General features: G+C 38.8%; 1 protein-coding gene across 1 annotated transcript in view; it reads right to left on the bottom strand.

Moving 5' to 3' along the window:
* Window positions 1-18,898, bottom strand: part of si (sucrase-isomaltase) — a 166,008-nt gene that overhangs the window by 112,097 nt on the left and 35,013 nt on the right. Inside the window, exons 12-19 of the mRNA XM_062976725.1 lie at window positions 13,654-13,773; window positions 10,074-10,187; window positions 8,595-8,679; window positions 6,954-7,071; window positions 4,960-5,131; window positions 2,860-2,976; window positions 2,596-2,750; window positions 81-165 (exon numbers count right to left, since the gene is read on the bottom strand). Coding sequence (XP_062832795.1) covers window positions 81-165; window positions 2,596-2,750; window positions 2,860-2,976; window positions 4,960-5,131; window positions 6,954-7,071; window positions 8,595-8,679; window positions 10,074-10,187; window positions 13,654-13,773 — 966 coding nt within the window. The remainder of the gene's footprint in view (window positions 1-80; window positions 166-2,595; window positions 2,751-2,859; window positions 2,977-4,959; window positions 5,132-6,953; window positions 7,072-8,594; window positions 8,680-10,073; window positions 10,188-13,653; window positions 13,774-18,898) is intronic.

Raw genomic sequence — 18,898 nt, forward strand, 5'->3', positions numbered from 1 at the left:
CAACAAATGCTGAATTCATGCATTATATACTTTATAAATGATTAATTAGGCATATTGCAAGTTAATAAAATTAGATATACCTCATCCAGGACTGGAGTAATAAGCAGCCCAGGTCCCCACAAGAACTGTCTGTCAATAGCCCAAGTGGCTTCATCTGAGTAAAACCTGTACAAATAAGATGACACTCATTTTGTTGATGGAGTATATCTCAGGCTATAAATCATGTTAATGAGGCATTTCTTCTGGAACAGTTACAAAACATTGTTACATTAAATGTTGCAAATTATAATATAGTAGCACAGTATTGTAATCTAATACAGAGATGAGCAGCAACATGTCTATGCAACCTTATTTTAACTCATCTCTACAGGACTGGACATTTTTGTTTCTGAAGAGTATAGTTCAAAAGTTCAATTTAATGTGAATCAAGAATAGAAGTTCACCAAGGGAATGCAATGCCAATCTCTTTATGATTACTAAGGGCATGCCATGAGGAGGAGCTTTATGGGCAAGTCTGAACTGGAAATTGAAATTACAGGGCCTGAGAGTTGAAATAATCAACGGTTTATATGGCAATCTAGGAGCGGTGATGTGAAAATCTGTCAGCTTCGTTTTTATTGCATCTCCCAGAATCCATACAGTATTCAACCAACTTCCCTACCAGGGTAAGAAATTTAAAAATGGAAATCAATGCATTTTAACATACAGTTAGTTTAATGGATCCATTTTCATGCCACTCCTCAATTGTTGAAAGAACGTTTGTGAGAGTTTTCACAATGTACTTTTTTGGGTACATTAATTTATATTTAATTTTTAAAAGAAAGGGAAACAGTGCTCACATTTTTCTACCAGGGTAAGAAATGAAATTATGAGTGCTTTTGTATGATATCATAGGTCACAAATGAGAATATTTTCATTTTACAAAACCTCACTTATGACTTTACCACACATGTTTTCACAAGTATCCTATGATGCTTGCAGCACAGTTGATCCATGGAGTGCCATGCTGGCCATCACATGATGCACACTCACTTCTGGTGGGGTTCTGTCAATCAACTGTAGTGCAAACGTTTTATGATGCTTTGCCCAGAACACAGGAGACTTCTCATTTTCCATAAGGAACAACGGAGCCAGTGTGGGTAGAAGTCACATGGTGACACTTCCCTGCGTGTGATGCAGAGGTGTCAGTGAGGGTGAAGCTGGGCTCCGGGATTGCCCCACTGCCCCTCATCAATGTGGTCATGTCCTTAATGTGAAATAATGTTCCACTTCTGGGGATGTGTGATCCATTAAAAATGGTTCAAAATGCATTACAAAATAAGGGGGCACTGGCACTTTATTTCTAAATTGTTTCTAAAGTGTACCTGGCAAAAATTTTGTTACTATAAGTGCTAGCTAGTAGTCCCTTTTCAAAAGAGCCACCAGCCCCAACCAGCAGAACTCAGCCCCAGCACACGCAGCCCCATTGAGTCCATAGCCATGTTTCTACTCCTTTCTTTCTTTGTTTAAGCTTCCCCAACTTTACTGCTTTCTTCTGCCTTCTTTCTCCCTTGCTTCTTCAATGTTTCTTCTTCCTCTGCCTGCCTGCCTGAAGTCTCGCTTACACTATCCTCCCTCAATCCCTTCCAGAGTGTGAATCCAGCACACCCTGGAATTTAAAGCCAAAATGGCAGCTGTTTCTGCCTCCCCCTCCTTCCTCCACCAGCCCTGATTGTATGAGAAACATGCCAACAAGTTTGGCTTCACCTCTAAATAGGGCTTGGTTGACCTTTGAATTTTAACTGCATCACAGGACCTTAAGAAGGAATCAAAGCTTAAGAAACGAAGGCATCTTAAGTTTCAATTTCTTAATTATTGGTGGGGACTACTCATGCATGTTGGAAATCATGTAGTAAGTAGTATGAGCCATTTTAATTAGGTTTTAAATTGATTTGTTTTAATGTTATATTTTTAATGTAAGTGTTTATTTTAGTATATGTATGTTTATGTCATAAAACTGCTGCCTATTTGTAAGTTCCCTTTGGGATGAGAAAGTTGGGATATAAATGCAGTAAATAAATAAATAAATAAATACAAAATTGATTCGATGTATGACACTTTCTGATTTTTTGCACAAGCCTAATATCTTATATACATAACCAAAAGTTAATTTTACACGACATATTTACTAATTTTGTGCATGAAGCAATCTGTACATTGAACCACCAGAGAGCAAAGATATCACTATCTAAGCCACCCATTTTGGAATATTTTGGATTTCAGAATTCTAAATAAGGGATGCTCAACCTGTATTCTCTTGTCCTACCTTATCCTCTGAATGTTGGATCTCTGCCCAAGAGAGTGTTAATTTATCACCACCACCTTCATCTCTTACAGAGCTTAAATCTAGAGAAGTAGTCTACCCTCTGCATTGAAGCATCTAAAGATTTTAGTATTGTGGCCAAACATTAATACTGACACAAATACTAAGATTTAGTATTAGGGATTAAATTATAATAATATTCAATGGATTTTGAGAAATGCATAATCTTTTATTGTCAATTATAAATACAAGAAATAGAAAATATTTTCTTAAAAACAAAAGTGTCTACTTACTCATGTAGAACAGGTCTCACAACTGTCTCTCCATGGGCATGTGCTTTATAAAAGAGGGTGTAGAGATATGGTAACAAGGTGTAACGTATGTTTAGATAATGTTTGGTTGAATTCACCAAGAGAGAGTTTTTCCCAAAAGATGCAGGATCATTATGCTGAAAACGAATTATCAAATTGTTAGTGAAAAGTGTGTGTGTGTGGGGGGGGGGGGGGGAGTTCCACAAAGAAAAGAAAAAACCTGATCTGCTTTTAAAAAGAACTTACATCATTGTTTTCACCATTGTGATTCCTTGAAAATGGGTAAAATGCGCCAACTTGTAACCACCGTCTACAAAGTTCTTCTGTGGCATTTAGGAGAAATCCACAAATATCTGCTCCAATCTGAAAATTATATATACATTAAATAAGTGTCCAAATGTCATTTCAGGTTGCAATGACATAACCTAGATCAGGATTTTCTTGATGCACTATGAAGTGGTTTCCATGGGAGGAGGCAGCTGCTGGGACTAAGTGGTCTATTTCTAAATATGGAGAGACAGAGCCTTCAGAGCAAAAGACCTTTAACTAGCTTAGTGAATGACCAGTTTTGTGGCATGGGCCATTTTCTAAGATACTTTACCCTAATTGACTTTACCTCAAAGAACTTCCCCTCCTTTTCGAGCCAGACATTTGGAAATTATTTATTTACCCTATTTATACCCCACCTTTCTCTACCCTGCAGGGGACTCAAGGTGGCTTACATATGGCAATTATTCAATGCCTTAAAAACACATATAAAACATAAGCTTAAAATATTTGCCAATAAAAAATTAATACATATTAACATTTAAAAACATTACATTCAGTTAAACTCATGCCATCCAAAAATCATAGTCTAAAGCCATTCCATAATCATTCTTCATATTCCACATTTATTATTGCACTGAGCTATTATCCGAAAGCCTGATCCCGGTTTTTACTTCCCTTCTGAAGGCTAGGAGGGAGGGGGCTGATTTTATGTCACTAGGGAGGGAGTTCCATAGCCAAGGTGCCACCACCGAGAAGGCCCTATTTCCCATTCCTGTCAGTCACACTTGTGAAGCAGGTGGGACCAAAAGCAGGGTCGCTCTAGATGATCTCAATCTTTGAGGTGGCTCATAGGGGAAGATGTGTTCAGATAGGTAAACTGGGCCGGAACCGTTTAGGGCTTTATAAGCTAAAGCCAGCACTTTGATTTGTTCTTGGCAGCAGACTGACAGCCAATGGAGCTGGCACAACAAGGGAGTTGTGTGCTCCCTGTACGCTGCTCTGATGATAAATCTGGCTACTGCCTGTTGGACCAATTAAAGCTTCTGAACAGTCTTCAAAGGCAACCCCATGTAGAGCGCATTGCAGTAATCTATACGGGATGTAACGAGACTGAAAATACACCATCTGAATTAATCTGGAGACTTGTAGTCTGGAGTTGTTCCAGATTCAACATGGGATAACCCTGGGGCCCTTTACTAGCCCACTCAACTGGGCTAAATGCACATGGGTACTGCTGCTGTTTCCCCAGTCAAAAAGTAGTCCTACAGCTGTATTCTTGCTAGCAATGTCTCTTCTTGTAAGATCACAACAGGGCAGCCAACAATGAGATTAGGAGAAGCGATACTGCCAGCAAGGGAGTTGCTTCTCGCTGGTGATGCACTGGTGGATGTTTGATGTGTGGATACTGGATTTTACCCAATTCAACTATTCACTTCTTCAAAAACCCTGAAGTGTCTCTGGAACTTTTTGGAAGATTCATAGTAAATTGTGAATACCATTGTGTCAGATAAACAGTTGGAAGAAGTTCTCCTGCTTCAAAACCAGCAATATGAATTACTCATAGTGGTTGCAAGGTGATTTTGTTTTATTTCTTCTATGGCCTAGGACACTCAGAATCAGCAGCTATGTTTTCTCATGACTGCGGTCATAGATTTCTTTATTCTTTTGGTGTTATGAAGCTTTTGGTCTCACTCATCAAAACACTTACTGGCTTTGTCTCCATTGGCTACTGTCTCATCAGATGATCCTAGCCACTCATGTCTTACCCCACTTTAAGATAATGCATTTTCAAACAAGTGATATAGACTGGCTTAGTGGATCACAATTTTTATTAGCCTGATCGTTAGGATGCACTGTATTCCTAGAGACATGTGCTGTACCCCCAAAGAGATGCATCCCAAAGAAAGAATCAGCAGATGGAATTACAATGGGGGGAGAAACCATCAAATAGTCATATCATCACACCAAACAGTAATGTAAGATATGGATCAGAGTCAAACTAACAGTATGGTATGTTGTTTACGAGCATAGCTAGCAATTCAGTTACACCTTATTATTAGAATAGGAATGACTCACATAAGGGTAGCCAAAAAGATTAAATTCCATCATTCCTGGTATGGCCCATTTCATATTATTCCAGGTGGCATCATTATCACCCAGCCAGTGCCCTGAGAATTTTCCAGATCCAGCAAAAGTAGATCGAGAAAGAAGAAGGCTTCTCTTGCCAGGGAAAACAGTTTGGAGAGCTCTAAAATAAGAAATATTACATGATATTAGAACAAAAAATTCCATGCTGGGTTAAGCACTATGTTTAAGGAATGTACCCAGGTTTTCTTCCTATAGTAGCATTTCCCTCCCTTCTATACATGAATTATAACCCAGGTTAAATCCGGTTAAAAGGGGGAGGGGAAACAGCTAAATGATTAGCCAAAATACAGGAGCCATCAGCAGGAATTGGATTAGGGACTAGAAAATGTGTTTAAAAGGTGCCCTTTAAACTCAATTCCTCCTGAAAAAAGTGCAACTCTCCATGCCTGTGTATCCCTGCAGGCATGGAAAACATGTCCTTTCCTTCCCTCTCCTCTGTCTGGACTCCTCCCGAGCATGTGCGAGTCTTTCAAGCCCAAAACAGTTGATCAGATGATCAGTTGTTAAACACAGAAACATGTAGCTCACTTAGGCAGAAGGGAAAAGGAAATGTAAATTCTGTTGTTTACACTTTGTAATCTTAAAGCTTGACTTATGAATTGGGCAGAAACAGAGATGCAAGAGAATTTTTTTTAAAACAAAACAAAACAAAAACAAACCAATTGCTCCACTATGAGCTGGATCGCATATGCGCATCTCTGGAGTGATTTTTTTTTTAAAAAAACTTCTGCTGGATATCCCCCATCTGCCCTCCATCTTAATCCAGATAAAAAAAACAACTGTAAGGACAACAGGGGACGATGTACCGGGATTCTCAGGTACTGCGTTTGTTAAACTCGGTCCCCTGTCCTGTGTTTTAGGGATGTTTGGAAGCATCTGGACTCACAAGGCAATCTTGCTTCCATTGTCCTTTGGGCTTATGGAAAAGTGCTTTCAGCAATGTGCTGTAAATACTTGCATTTGTGTTTTAAAATGGATATGCATTTAAATTACTTTGATAGGTTATTAATATTTTTGCTTTTGTGTGTTTAAGTAACATGAAGTTTTAATCTTTATCTGAGGACTAGGGAAAAGGTTGGATGATGATGATGATGATGATGATGATGATGATGATGATGATGAACATTTTACAGGGAAACAAGATGAGTGTTTGGTGCATTAAGTGTTTTAATGGTAAATATGCTGAACATTCCAGTACTAGTGCAAGTGGACAACCTTCAAGAGGTCATATCTGTTTATGGCTGCATCTACACTGCAGAATTAATGCACTTTGATACCACATTAACTGCCATAGCTCAATGCTATGAAAGCCTGGGATTTGTAGTTCAGCACCAGCATTTTTTTGGCAGAGAAGGCTTGTTAAATCAATAATTCCCATGATTTCACATTGAACTACAGTAGTTAAAATGGTGTCACACTACACAATTTCATCACCATAAATGCACCCTATGACTCATTGAAAACATTCTAAAACATGAAGAGATACATATATATAAAAACAGCAAGAAAAAATTCAACAAAAGGAGTAGTAACTGAAATGAAAGCTTTATGACTGATAGGGGAAAATTGGCATGTGAAGAGATGGAGTATTTTTCTGCAGATTATTTTTCTTCCCAACAGCTGGAATTGGCAATGAACATTAAAACACTGTCTGCAGCTATTTGGAGGACATAAACAACTCCTCTTTACCTTAAAGCATGGCATATTTCTAAGCTATGAGGCATCTGAATATTCATGCAGGAAACAGTATTGCATCTTTAATCAAAACTTCCAAACAACTTGATTTCCTCCCCCCCCCCCCAAAAAAAAAAGGATCATATAATTTTAAACTGACATTTCACTGGTCAAATACTTTGTTCACCAAAGCTTGTTACATGCAAATTAGAAAGTATTAACTTTAAAAGAAAGGAAGAATTCCTTACTGATCAGTAGCAGTAGTCATGAAAAATCCATAGAGGCTGTGTACATCATAGTGTTTGCCTGCCTTCTGCACTGCATCCATACAAAGTGTTTTTGAGTACATGACACCATCAAGAATTTCTGTGGGAACAAAGAGCAAAGAAATTCCACTCAAGAAAAACAAATGCTTTGGTATACAAAGTCTCAGGATGATGTAAAGAACTGGGATTTACACTTAAGGAAAGAACAGTTTTTAAAAACACAGAATACTGTATATACTCATGAATAAGTCTAGAAATATCAGTCAAAAATCAAACCCCAAAAGCTGGATCAACTTATCTACAAGTCAATGTAAATACTGTACCTTTACTCTGAGTATAAAGGAACAGTTCCCATCTCTGAATAAAGTGGTAAGAGGCAAGGCAAGGTTTTAGTCCTTTTTATTATCTCAGAGCTCCTTTGAGGGGAAGAACCAAAGAACTGCCATCACCATCATCCAGGCATACAGACAAGTAGGGTTTCAGCCCCCTGTCTGGCTGAAAAAATGCTCAGGGAATGGGCAACTCCTCGAAATCCCAGCCAGTTTACCTGCTGTTAGGAACTGTGGGAGTTAAAGTCCAAAACACCTGGAGGGCCAAAGTTTGCCTATGACTGTTATATAGCCTAAACTATACCAGGCATGTATAAGAAGGATCCAGCAGGACCCCAAAAGATGCAAGCAGTGGATAGAAAAAGAGTCTGAATGAAAATGATAAGAGAAGGAAAGAAAAAGAATGTTACTTAAAAGAAATTCCACTAAAATGAGGTTAAATGAAATCTGAACATATTCAACAGAGACTAAATTCTGACCATGGGGGTGAACATTGATTGTGTGAATGAATATAGCAGATTGAAAGAAAAACCCTAAAAGGATGTATTTCACATTGTAACACTTTGTCATACTTAGATTTTGCCTACAACACTAAACAATTGTAAGATTAGAAACAGAAACAGTGTGATTACCAATGCTGGAGTTTGAGCTGCCAAATTTGAACAGTCTGTACAGTTTCATAGTTGTAAATTATTTCTGAGGAGTCGTTTCAACTATAGTTCAGTTCAACCTCCAAGTGAAATATATCAAACAGAGAGAGAGAATCAATGTGATGCAGAGTGGAGAGCGCAAATGGACAGCATTTCATTCTGTGTATATTCTGCACAGCAGATAGTTCTCAAACTCTCCAGACTTCATGGATGGCCCTTTCTGAGGCAAAAAAAAAACCCTTTTAAATAGGTTTCAGCTCCCCACTCTACTGTTAAACATTTCAAGAGAAGGAGAAAGAGAAGAGGAGGAGAAAAGAAGAAAAGAGAAAGCACCAACAATTTTTCAAAATTAGAAATTGACTTCTGGATGCTTCCAGGTAGTCAGGAGTTCCGTTTTTAAAAAAATGTTTTTGGCCATCTAAACAGTCCATGGAGTAGCCAGAAAACAGCCCTCAAATCTGCCCCAGCTGCCAATTGCAATACAACTGTACTTTAGCAAAGTTTCCTTGTGATTTTGGAAATAACAACCGGTCTGATTTCCATATAGTCCAACATTTAAGGTTATAAACTATTATATACAGTATGTTGCTTTCAGCAACAATCACACAAACTGAATGGCTATGGATTTTAACTCAAGAACGTACTTGGAGTAAATGGTGGATAATTCAAGTTGTTTTGTGCACAGCCAGATGTGGATCCTTTAACAAAATTTGATACTTCATTCATATCCTAGGGAGAAAGGAATTTGTAAAATGTGTTAAGAAATAGAGAAAATTAGAACATTTTGAATAAGAGATTGCACACTTTCTCCCACATTCAGATATAGTCTAGAGTTTGCAGGACCTAAGAGGCACTTTAACATGGGTGCCAAGGGAGATGTTGACAAGCTGGAATGTGTCCAGAGGAGGGCAACTAAAATGATCAAGGGTCTGGAAAACAAGCCCTATGAGGAGCAGCTTAAAGAGCTGGGCATGTTTAGCCTGCAGAAGAGAAGGCTGAGAGGAGACATGATAGCCATGTACAAATATGTGAGGGGAAGTCATAGGGAGGAGGGAGCAAGCTTGTTTTCTGCTGCCCTGGAGACTAGGACACGTAACAATGGCTTCAAACTACAGGAAAGGAGATCCCACCTGAACATCAGGAAGAACTTCCTCACAGTGAGGGCTGTTCGGCAGTGGAACTCTCTTCCCCGGATAGTGGTGGAGGCTCCTTCTTTGGAGGCTTTTAAGCAGAGGCTGGATGGCCATCTGTTGGGGGAGCTTTGAATATGATTTCCTGCTTCTTGGCAGGGGATTGGACTGGATGGCCCCTTGGGTCTCTTCCAACTCTATGATTCTATGATTCTATATGTTCATCACAACACTTATATTTTCTTTCCCGCTATCTTTCATGAGAAAGAAACGCTCATCCTTTTGGTCCCTTTCTCCTACCACACTGGCCAAAAGGATCCTCACTCCTTGTTGCAAATCACTCAGAAAATATATATCTGAAAGCAGGAAAATCATCAAACAATTGTGCCATGAAAAAATGGTCTTATCCGTTTCAGTTCCAGGGCCTGAGACCCACATCTCTGCTTTATTAAACCATGCCACTGAGCATTATTGCTGATTTGCAGTTTTATCCCACCATCATTTTTCTTTTCTTGCTGTTGTGGTTCAGTTTGAGCACTAGTAGGAATTTATGAGTAATTCATTGGATAGAGGCAGGTTTCTTTCTCTATTAAAGAAGTACCACACCCATATTTGCCAGACTACACAACAGGTCTGGAAACATTTTGTAGTATGAATTCAGTACATTTCCAGGCCCACATGCTATTTTGCAGAAAAAGAAAAAAGGCTCACTAAAATGTACATTGGAAAAAATACAAAGAAAAAAATGGTATACAAAGTTGCTATGAATAATATTTTCGTATATCAAGATAAAAATGTTTAAGGCTTATATGGTTCTTCACAATGAGCGTAACATCATCTGATGGCATGGAATCGGGTGCACAAGATCCTGTCTCTAATGAAGCAAATAGTCTTTAAGTTTCCAACAGACCTTTCTATTTGGTATGGAAATATATTTTCCCCAAACCATTTGGCCAGAAAGTACCCTTCTGAATTAAAATATGTAGCACTTACAATCCACAATCCATCAAACGGAATAGTTTTGTGAAAAGTGTCGCACTCATTAGACCACCATGTAACAGTATCAGAATTGGAAAAATCGGGATAGACACATATTCCTGGCCACACCTGCATGTTAAAAAAAGAGAAAACGTGTGAGAGAAATAATCAATAAAGCAGTCCATAAAATGCATTGGAGGAGAAGGCAAAAATGTAATGGAAATCCTTTTAGCTATGTATATTTTGAACTGGAACCAGCATAGATGTTTTCCAATAAATTAGTGTTTTATATTCCAAATGGAGAAAAAAATGAAATCTAAAACGACATTCATAAGTCAGCTACTGAACTTGATTATTTTTATTTAGTTAGATTGGCTTTTCTCCTTTCAGGGTTCCTTAAGGAAAAACTCAGTGGGCACTGGACACATGATCCCATGACTATATTAGCATATAAATGTTGTATAGGCCGGGCTGTGGCGCAGGCTGGTTAGCAGCCAGCTGCAACAAATCACTCTGATCAGCCCCTGCCTGCATTTGTCTCTGTCTCTGTTCTATGTTATGGCATTGAATGTTTGCCTTATATGTGTGCAATGTGATCCGCCCTGAGTCCCCTTCGAAGTGAGAAGGGCGGAATATAAATACTGTAAATAAATAAATAATAAATAAATATGCAAATACAGGTAATTTCAAAATAAAAAAACCCTTATGCTCCCAAGCATTTCAGATCAGGGAGACTCAACCTGTATGTTGTTTTTTGTTGTCAAGTCACCTTTCATTTATGGTGATTCTATGACCTTCACAAGACTCTGTTATGAGTAGCTTTGCTCAGTGCTTGCAAACGCAGAAACATGGCTTCCTGTGAGGTCTCAGGTTCCTTTGGCCCCTGAGGCCACAGCCATTGCTGATCAAACTGAAGAGGATTTGGGTTTTTTCCCACCTCAGCAAGATTCAATTCCTTTCCAGATGTCTCCTGTTGACATTGCCGTGCCAGAGCCAATTAGGAATGCCCTTGGGATGGTGCCGGCTCTCCCCGGATCTCCGGAGAGTTTGGAGTTTGATAGAAGGGCTACTTTCAAAACAGACCGCTCCCAAAGACAAAGTTTAAGGAGAAGTGCAAGATTAGCAGAGCGAGGCGATTGTGGCTAAGCCAGTTCCCTTGGGAAGAATTGGGGAGGCAGGCATCTGGCACATCATTGTTAGCAGCTCGTTTCTCTTGGGAAGATTTGGGGAGTCAAGCACCTGCTTTGGGGGAGCTCTTGAACTTCAATAAAAGTTCTGCGCCCAGAATCTCTGTCGCGATGTCAACTTAACTTTGACTGAAGAATACATCGTCTCTTGTTCCTGAGCTTCCAAGCGGCCTGTTGGCACACTTACTCTCGAGTAGACCGGGCGTTGTGTCTCGTCCCTTGCCAAGTTTGGACTGCGTTTCAGATCCATCATGAACAGCCTTGCCTTGCCTTGAAACCTTGCTTTGGACTATTGCTTCAAGTACTTTCCTGAGGAACTTTGCTCCTTTCCCCACTCAAACTTCCAGTAAGTTTGAGTGTGTTTCGGTTATTGGACTTTGGACTTTGGACTCTAATACTGGACATAAGACTTTCACTTTTTGGACTAATTTTGATCTTTTCTAAAAGGTCAACTGCTTGACTATCTATTCTGCTTACTTTTGTTTGAATCTTTAATTGCTTTAATAAAGATATTAGATTGTTTATTGGCCTCTGTGTTGCTTCCCGGTGTTCACGCTGCCCAGGAGTGTTACACTTCCTTTAATGAATCAATAAACAATAATGTGGTATTTCGTTTTTCTTACCATCATGGACTATGCACATGTGTGCTTTTAAAAAAGAAATACAGGTTTAAACCCCTTAATCATGAGACACTTTCTGACAACTTGTATGGAAAATGTTACCATATATCAAAATGTATAACATATTTTTAGAGCTTGGATGGTTCTCTCTTCTTCTCCACCCCAGTTGTGATGTCAGCAGGAAGTCTCAGCCATTGAAAAGGAGGAGACTTTTAATTTATGGAGACTTCTTTTAATTTTCTCGCTGGCTCATGTTTATCACTGATGTTTAAGCTTAGCAAAATATATTATTTAATTGATGAGTCTCTGCAATAATTATGACTGGTCTTAAATGTTTTCAATACTTAATATTTATTTATACATTATTTCTGTACATTATTATGCTTTGTGTGATTTTTGTTTTGTATTTTATGTTAAATGTGCTTTGATTTATATTGTATTATATTTATACACTGTATATTTGCAATGTGGCACTGAAGTGGCCAAACTGTAAGCCTCTTTGAGTTCCCTTTGGGATGGGAAGTGCGGGATAGAAACATAGCAAATAAACAAACAAACAAACAAACCAGGGGAGGGAGTGGGAGGTATGAATATCTGCCAAACTTTATAAAATGTGCAGCACTTTTCTGTATGAGTTACGTCAGTTCTTTTGGCAATTACACTGTTCTGTTATCCACCTGACCAAGTGAATAATCATTACCTTCAAACTGGTCACGTTTTTCCTGGCTTTCAAAGTAACAAGATGTGCCAGGCAATGACCCTACTCGGCCTGCAGTGGCAGAAAGCTGATTCTGGTAACACACTCACCCTCCCAAAAATTGTATCCACCTATTTTAATTACTTTTTCTTATTTCTTGTTAACACCTCTTTCAATATTTCCAGAACTATGGAAAGGAATATAGAGCTCTTTTACTGCAGCACATGAAATTAACTCCAATTCTTTTTATTACATATTAATCACATTTGAATATTAATGATGCAAATATTTATATCTATATATATATAAATATATAATATTTATATCTATATAAAAAAAAAGCCTAAAGCAAAAAACAAAACAAAAAACAGACTGAAGTTCAGTAAACTAGTGCAATAAACTATTGTCACTTCTCTCTTCTTTGCTGGACATAATGGCAAGCTGTTTTTTTGGGGTAGAGGAAATCTTATCTGACAATTTTCCCAAAGAGGCCAGTGTTGAAGCTACAATTTATTTTATTTTTATTGTATTAATTGTTTAATTTAATAATGTACATGCTGTCTTTCTCCAAGAGCAGGATTTAAGGCAGCTTTCCCTCTCCACCCCTCCTACATGCAGAAAAGGAATGTACAAATTATTTACTCATATTTGAAAACAAAGGAAGTCAATTAAGGCATACTGCTGAGAAAATGGTCTATTCCTGTAAAATATTTTTTGCATTTTAGGTATCTATAAAATATGTGCCAACCCTCTTCCCCACTTCTCTATAGTTTAAAAAAAACCCCATTATTTCATGCAAAAAAGTATCAGTGCCAAGGTATTTGGCACAATCATTTTTTTTATAAAAGCCTCCAAATGTGAAAGATTGTCAAAAATGCACCAAACCCATTTTTAAAAGGTCATTCTAGTAGCTAATGGCTGAAAATATTTGCCCTTGAGTACAATGGACTCTTTGAAGGATGTAAAATGTGTCTGTTTTTAAATCTGTTGGAAAGGTCCTTCTCTCTGTGTCATAGGCAGAGCTGCTGGAAAATGAAGAAAGCTTTCTCATAGCTGTACTCAGCCTCCTAGAAAGATTAGCTAATACTTACTTCTCCAATGAGAGGCTTTATTCCATCTGACTCATTGACCCACACTTTCATCTCATTGCCCCTTCTATAGGTCTCATAGGGTGTATTATTGCGGAGATCATGAATAGAAATGGCTGGGTCCTAAAAATAATAAGAGCAGAAAATGTTATTCTTTGCTAGTCTTTACTGAATTATGCAACTGAATAATCATCTTAATACCTTGTCAAATAATGACAAATTAAAACAATAAAACTCGCCACCTATGGAAATTTTCAGGATAAACAACAAATGCTTATGCCCAAGAGTTTGCATGTCCAGCAGTTTGAATATTGAATCAGGGTTCCAGGAGAGCAGGATTTGGCCATGGAACCCTCAGGGTGATGGTGGGCAAGTCACTCTCTCTCAGCCCCAAAGGAATGTAATGGCACCCCCCCCCCCCCCGAAAACATTTGCCAAGAAACCTCTATAATGGGGTCACCTGACAGAGTTGACATATAGAGTTGACGTAAGTCAGAAACAACTTAAAGACACATCACAACAACCTGTAGCATATTACTACAGATATCAGAGGCAAAATTAGTAGTCTGTGAATCTCAGTTGCCTAGGGCCCCTTCTACACTGCCCTATAATCCAGATTATCAAAGTGGATAATACACATTAGAAAGCTTCTGGAATACGGCCATACAGCCCAGAAAACTCACAGCAACTCAATCCACATTATCTGCTTTGAACTGAATTTTATGAGTCTACACTGCCATATAATCCAGTTCAAAGAAGATAGTCTGTATTTTATATGGCAGTGTAGAAGTAGCCTTGTTCTACATCATATTTGCTCTATAACACATGTTGCTATTGTTCAAGAATAAGTGGCCAAGATAAAGTTGCCATGGGAGATAAAGCTATAACTGCCTAATTGAAGTCCAGATATTACTTCCAGAATCAGAAACAATATGCATTTAAATACCAGTTGATGGAAAACATAAGTGAGATAAGTTTCTTGTATTCAAGCCCTGCTTAGAGCCTTTAAAAGCACCTGGCCACTGTGAATTGAGGTCTAAAGCTGCTATTAGTGCAAACAAGAGCACTAAATGGAAAATCAACACTTATGTACCTTCCATTAGTTCAATCGTTCTGTTGAAACTAACAGTAGGATTCAGGTCAACATGCTGAGCTAGATAAGCAGTTGGCCTAACGTATACAAAGTTTCCATTCCTACAGTTTGGCTGCTTTCCCCCCAGAGTTTAGGTGTTTCATCTGGTGCACTTTGGACCATCATCCAGACCAGTTTGCAAGCTTTAATATTTTAGAAATAAAAACTGTAGCCCCTGCTGAGCCGAGATATGAAACAAAATTTGGAGGAACTCTTATGTGAAATTGTCCTGCAAGGAATATGTCAAATCCTCCCTTTTAGGTACAAGAGGAAGGAAAGTAAACTATGCAGGCAGTAGAATGCAAAAAACAAAGGAGCGGCAGCTTGTATGGGCATGAGATGAGTTGAGGTGAAGAATGGAAAAAAAATGAAAAGAGATATAGGCAGAATCTACCCTGCCATATAATCCAGATCAAAGCAGATAACCTGGATTTTATATGGCACTATAGATCTAGTCTAAGTGGTGGAATTAGGTTAATTGGCATCATGAAAATATAATAAAAATTAGACCCACAGATTACAAGATATGGCAACCCTAATCTAGTATGGCTCCTCAAATTACCATAGAATCAGAGTTGGAAGAGACCACATGGGACATCTAGTCCAACCCCCTACTATGTAGGAAAAGCACGATCAAAGCACTTTCTACAGATAGCCATCCAGCCTCTGTTTAAAAGCCTCCAAGTTTAGGAAGCTATTTAGCTGACTCAAAATTTTGAAAGTTATATACAGTTGGCCTTTCATGTTTGTGGCTTTGGCTTTTGCAAATTTGATAGGCTTTCTCTAGGAATCTCTAGCTCCTCCAGTGTGATTCTGTGGCCAGCTTCCAGATGAAGTTAACATAGGCTCCTTCTACACTGCCCTATATCCCAGGATCTGATCCCAGATTATATGATTATTCCAGATTACATTATTATTATTATTATTATTATTATTATTATTATTATTATTATTATTATTATTATTATTTGTACCCCACCACGATCTCCCTGGGGGACTCAGGGTGGCCCTATAGATGCACTACAGTGCCACATCTGAGCCACAATACATAGAATACAAATACACAAATTTAAAATATGTAACATAGGTATATAACAGTAATGTACATAAAATCCCATTAAAATATAAGAATTATAAAATTCCTAAAATGCAATAAAACCTGGAAATAAGTTAACTATCAGCAATAAAGTGTGGAGTGGCACAATCGGGTCATTGGGCTGACCAGAATTACACAGGCTCAAAGGCCTGTCAGAAGAGACATGTTTTAAAACTTGTATGAAAGACCTGAAGGGTGAGGGCAAGTCTAATTTCTTCAGGTAGGAAATTCCAGAGCTGGGGAGCCGCCACCAAGAAGGCCCTTTCTCTCGTCCCCATCAACCATATTTGAGACAGTGATGGGACCAAGGGCCTCTCCAGCAGATCTCAATGTTCACACTGGTTCGTAGAAGGAGATGTGGTCTTGAAGATAGGTTGGACCCGAAGTGTGTAGGGCTTTATAGGTAATCATCTGCACTTTGAATTGGACCCGGCAGTGGAGACTCATATAATCCAGTTCAAAGCAGATAATCTGAGATCTGATCCTGAGATAAAGGGCAGTGTAGAGTCATGCTGGAAAACTTACAAATTCCTAGAGGGGTGTCCCCTCAAGTTAAAAAAAATAGCAAGTTCTTTATCTTTGATTTTTCACTTTCACTGAAGTCCTGTGCCCCTAATTCTAGTGAATGTGGAAGGCCTATGACTTCTATGAAAGGGAAAAACCAAATATCAAAGAAATGGCTTTCCTTTATTGGGGTATTTGACCCAGTAAAGATACATAATATGGATAAGAGTTGTTCAGAAAAATGTTGGAGGGGTTTGTCAAGAAAGGGGGACATATATTCATATGTGGTGGGAATGTAAGTATGTACAGAGTTTTTGGGGAAAGGTCATAGTAGAAATAGAGAGTATCATGAAGAAAAAAATCAATACAAACCCAGCGACTATACTATTATCTATTTACAATACAGATGAATGGAAAGAAAATGAAAACAATTTGGTAACAATGTTGCTAACGGCTGCAAGGTTATTAATAGCAAAAAATTGGAAAGGGGAGGTGGAAATAAAAATAGAAGATTGGTACAAGGACATTTGGAAATTAGCAATAAATGATAAATTAACATGCAATTTAAATGTCAAAAAAGGCCTAAGGAAGAAAAATGATTTTGAAAGTATATGGAAGAAATTTATTGAAGAAACATTAAGGAGAGAAGATGGGAATCAACCCCCACCAGAAGAAATGAGGTTCTGGTTGGACTATAAAGAAATGGACTCCGGTGATGGGGAGCACAACGGGTAGAACACTGGGGGAAGGAAAAGTGTTGTAGTTGGGCCAAGGGGCAGTAATGGCTCTATGGGAGAAATAGCTTGAAGGAGAAAAAGGGCTAATAAAGAACAGGTGCTTGATGAAGAACAACAAGTAAAGCAGGTCCAGGAAATACTTATGGCTCCTTCAGAGGATGAGACGTTTTATGGGTTTTCTAGTGATGAGGAGTCCATGCTGGAAGATTATTTTACAGAGAGTAGAGGAACTAAAAGGTCTACATGGGAGCAGGAGTCGGATGAGGAGAGAGAAAGGAAGAAGATCCGGGACATACTCATTGCTCCAATATCGAATGATTTATTTGTGGGTTTTCCTGGGAATGATGGGTCTGGGAGTGAGATGGGGAATGATGATTGGACTCAAGTAAATGTGGATAATGAGGCTGCATCAGGGGAGTGGCAAGCTACTCATACTCCAGGGACATGGGAAGATCTAAGTCTTGAACAAAGAGGGACTGGACTGGAGGGACTGGAGGGATGGCATGGTCCACAGATGAGGTCTAGATCAGCTGCGGAGGATGAGGACAGGGTGGAGGCCTCATCAGCATCAGACTCCGATTAGTAGTTAAAAGTGGAGTTGTGAGAACTATGGCCTTGCAGAAGGCAAGGTGTTGTATTGGGGACATTGCTTTGTCGCTGCTTGTTTTCCTTGGGTCCTGGCTGTACAGCTTCCTGATAATCTGGATTGATTCCTGCTTCGGTGTTCCTGGCTTCTGACTCCAGTTCGGCTCCTGACAACGGCGTTTTCTTCAGCATTCCTGCTCTAGCGGTTCCAGTTTGGCATTTGCTTCGGTGTGACTACTCCAGCGTTTCCAGCTTGGTGTTTGCCTCAGATTTCCTGTTCTGGCACTTCCAGTTCGGCATTTGCCTTGGCATTCATGCTTTGGTGCTTCTACTTTGACTTTTCTGGCTACTGAACCCGGTCCGGCTCCTGACTTTGTCTGTGCTTGCTCCTGGCTTGGCATCCTGGTTTTCTCTTGTTGGTCTCTGGAACTCGGCCTGGCTTTCGACTATGTTTCTGTTTGCTGCCTTTTGAGAGTGTCTTGCTTCTCTCCAGCCCTTTGCGCCACAGCATTGCATGGCGTCAGTTCTGGTAATCTTTCTGTTACTTTTAGTGAGGATTATCAAGCCAGATAATCCGGATTATCCTTTGGTTCTTGTTTTTGGTCTTCTTTTGAACTAAGACTCTTACTTTTGAAGAGAAACACTGCAGTTAAGTGTTTCTGAGTTTAAAATATCATTTAATAAACATTTTAGAACTTTTCTTATTGTGTGTGGCTCTTTAAGAGGTGGCTGTATCACGACAAAAAGACTTAATTATATGAATTGTAAAGATTTTTCTTTTCTTTTTACCAAAATTAATAGTAATGTAATAAAAATATTCAAAAAAGAAAAGAAAAGAAATTGCTTTCCTTTCAACAATGAAGGGATTGGGACAGTGATTCCCAAACTCTTGTCTTGTAGGGGTTTTTTTATTTCACTTCCCAGAATCCCTGACCATTGGTCAAGATGGTGGAAGCTTTTGAGAGCTGAAATCCAAAACATCTGGAGGACCAAAGTTTGGGTTTGACATTAAGGTTATAAAACACATCTTACATATCCATTCCTAGCCATGCTTGGCAACAGGATATTTTGCATTGTTTGCCAGATAAATGTCATTGAAGAGAAGGCTAATTGGGAATGAAAGAAGCATTTTTAATTTTCCCTCCCAAGATTCTCTCAGCTCCAAAAGTTTTGCATGTTTTCTATCTGGCCTTA

This window comes from Anolis carolinensis, chromosome 3 (genome assembly GCF_035594765.1).
Source record: "Anolis carolinensis isolate JA03-04 chromosome 3, rAnoCar3.1.pri, whole genome shotgun sequence".
NCBI lineage: Eukaryota > Metazoa > Chordata > Lepidosauria > Squamata > Dactyloidae > Anolis > Anolis carolinensis.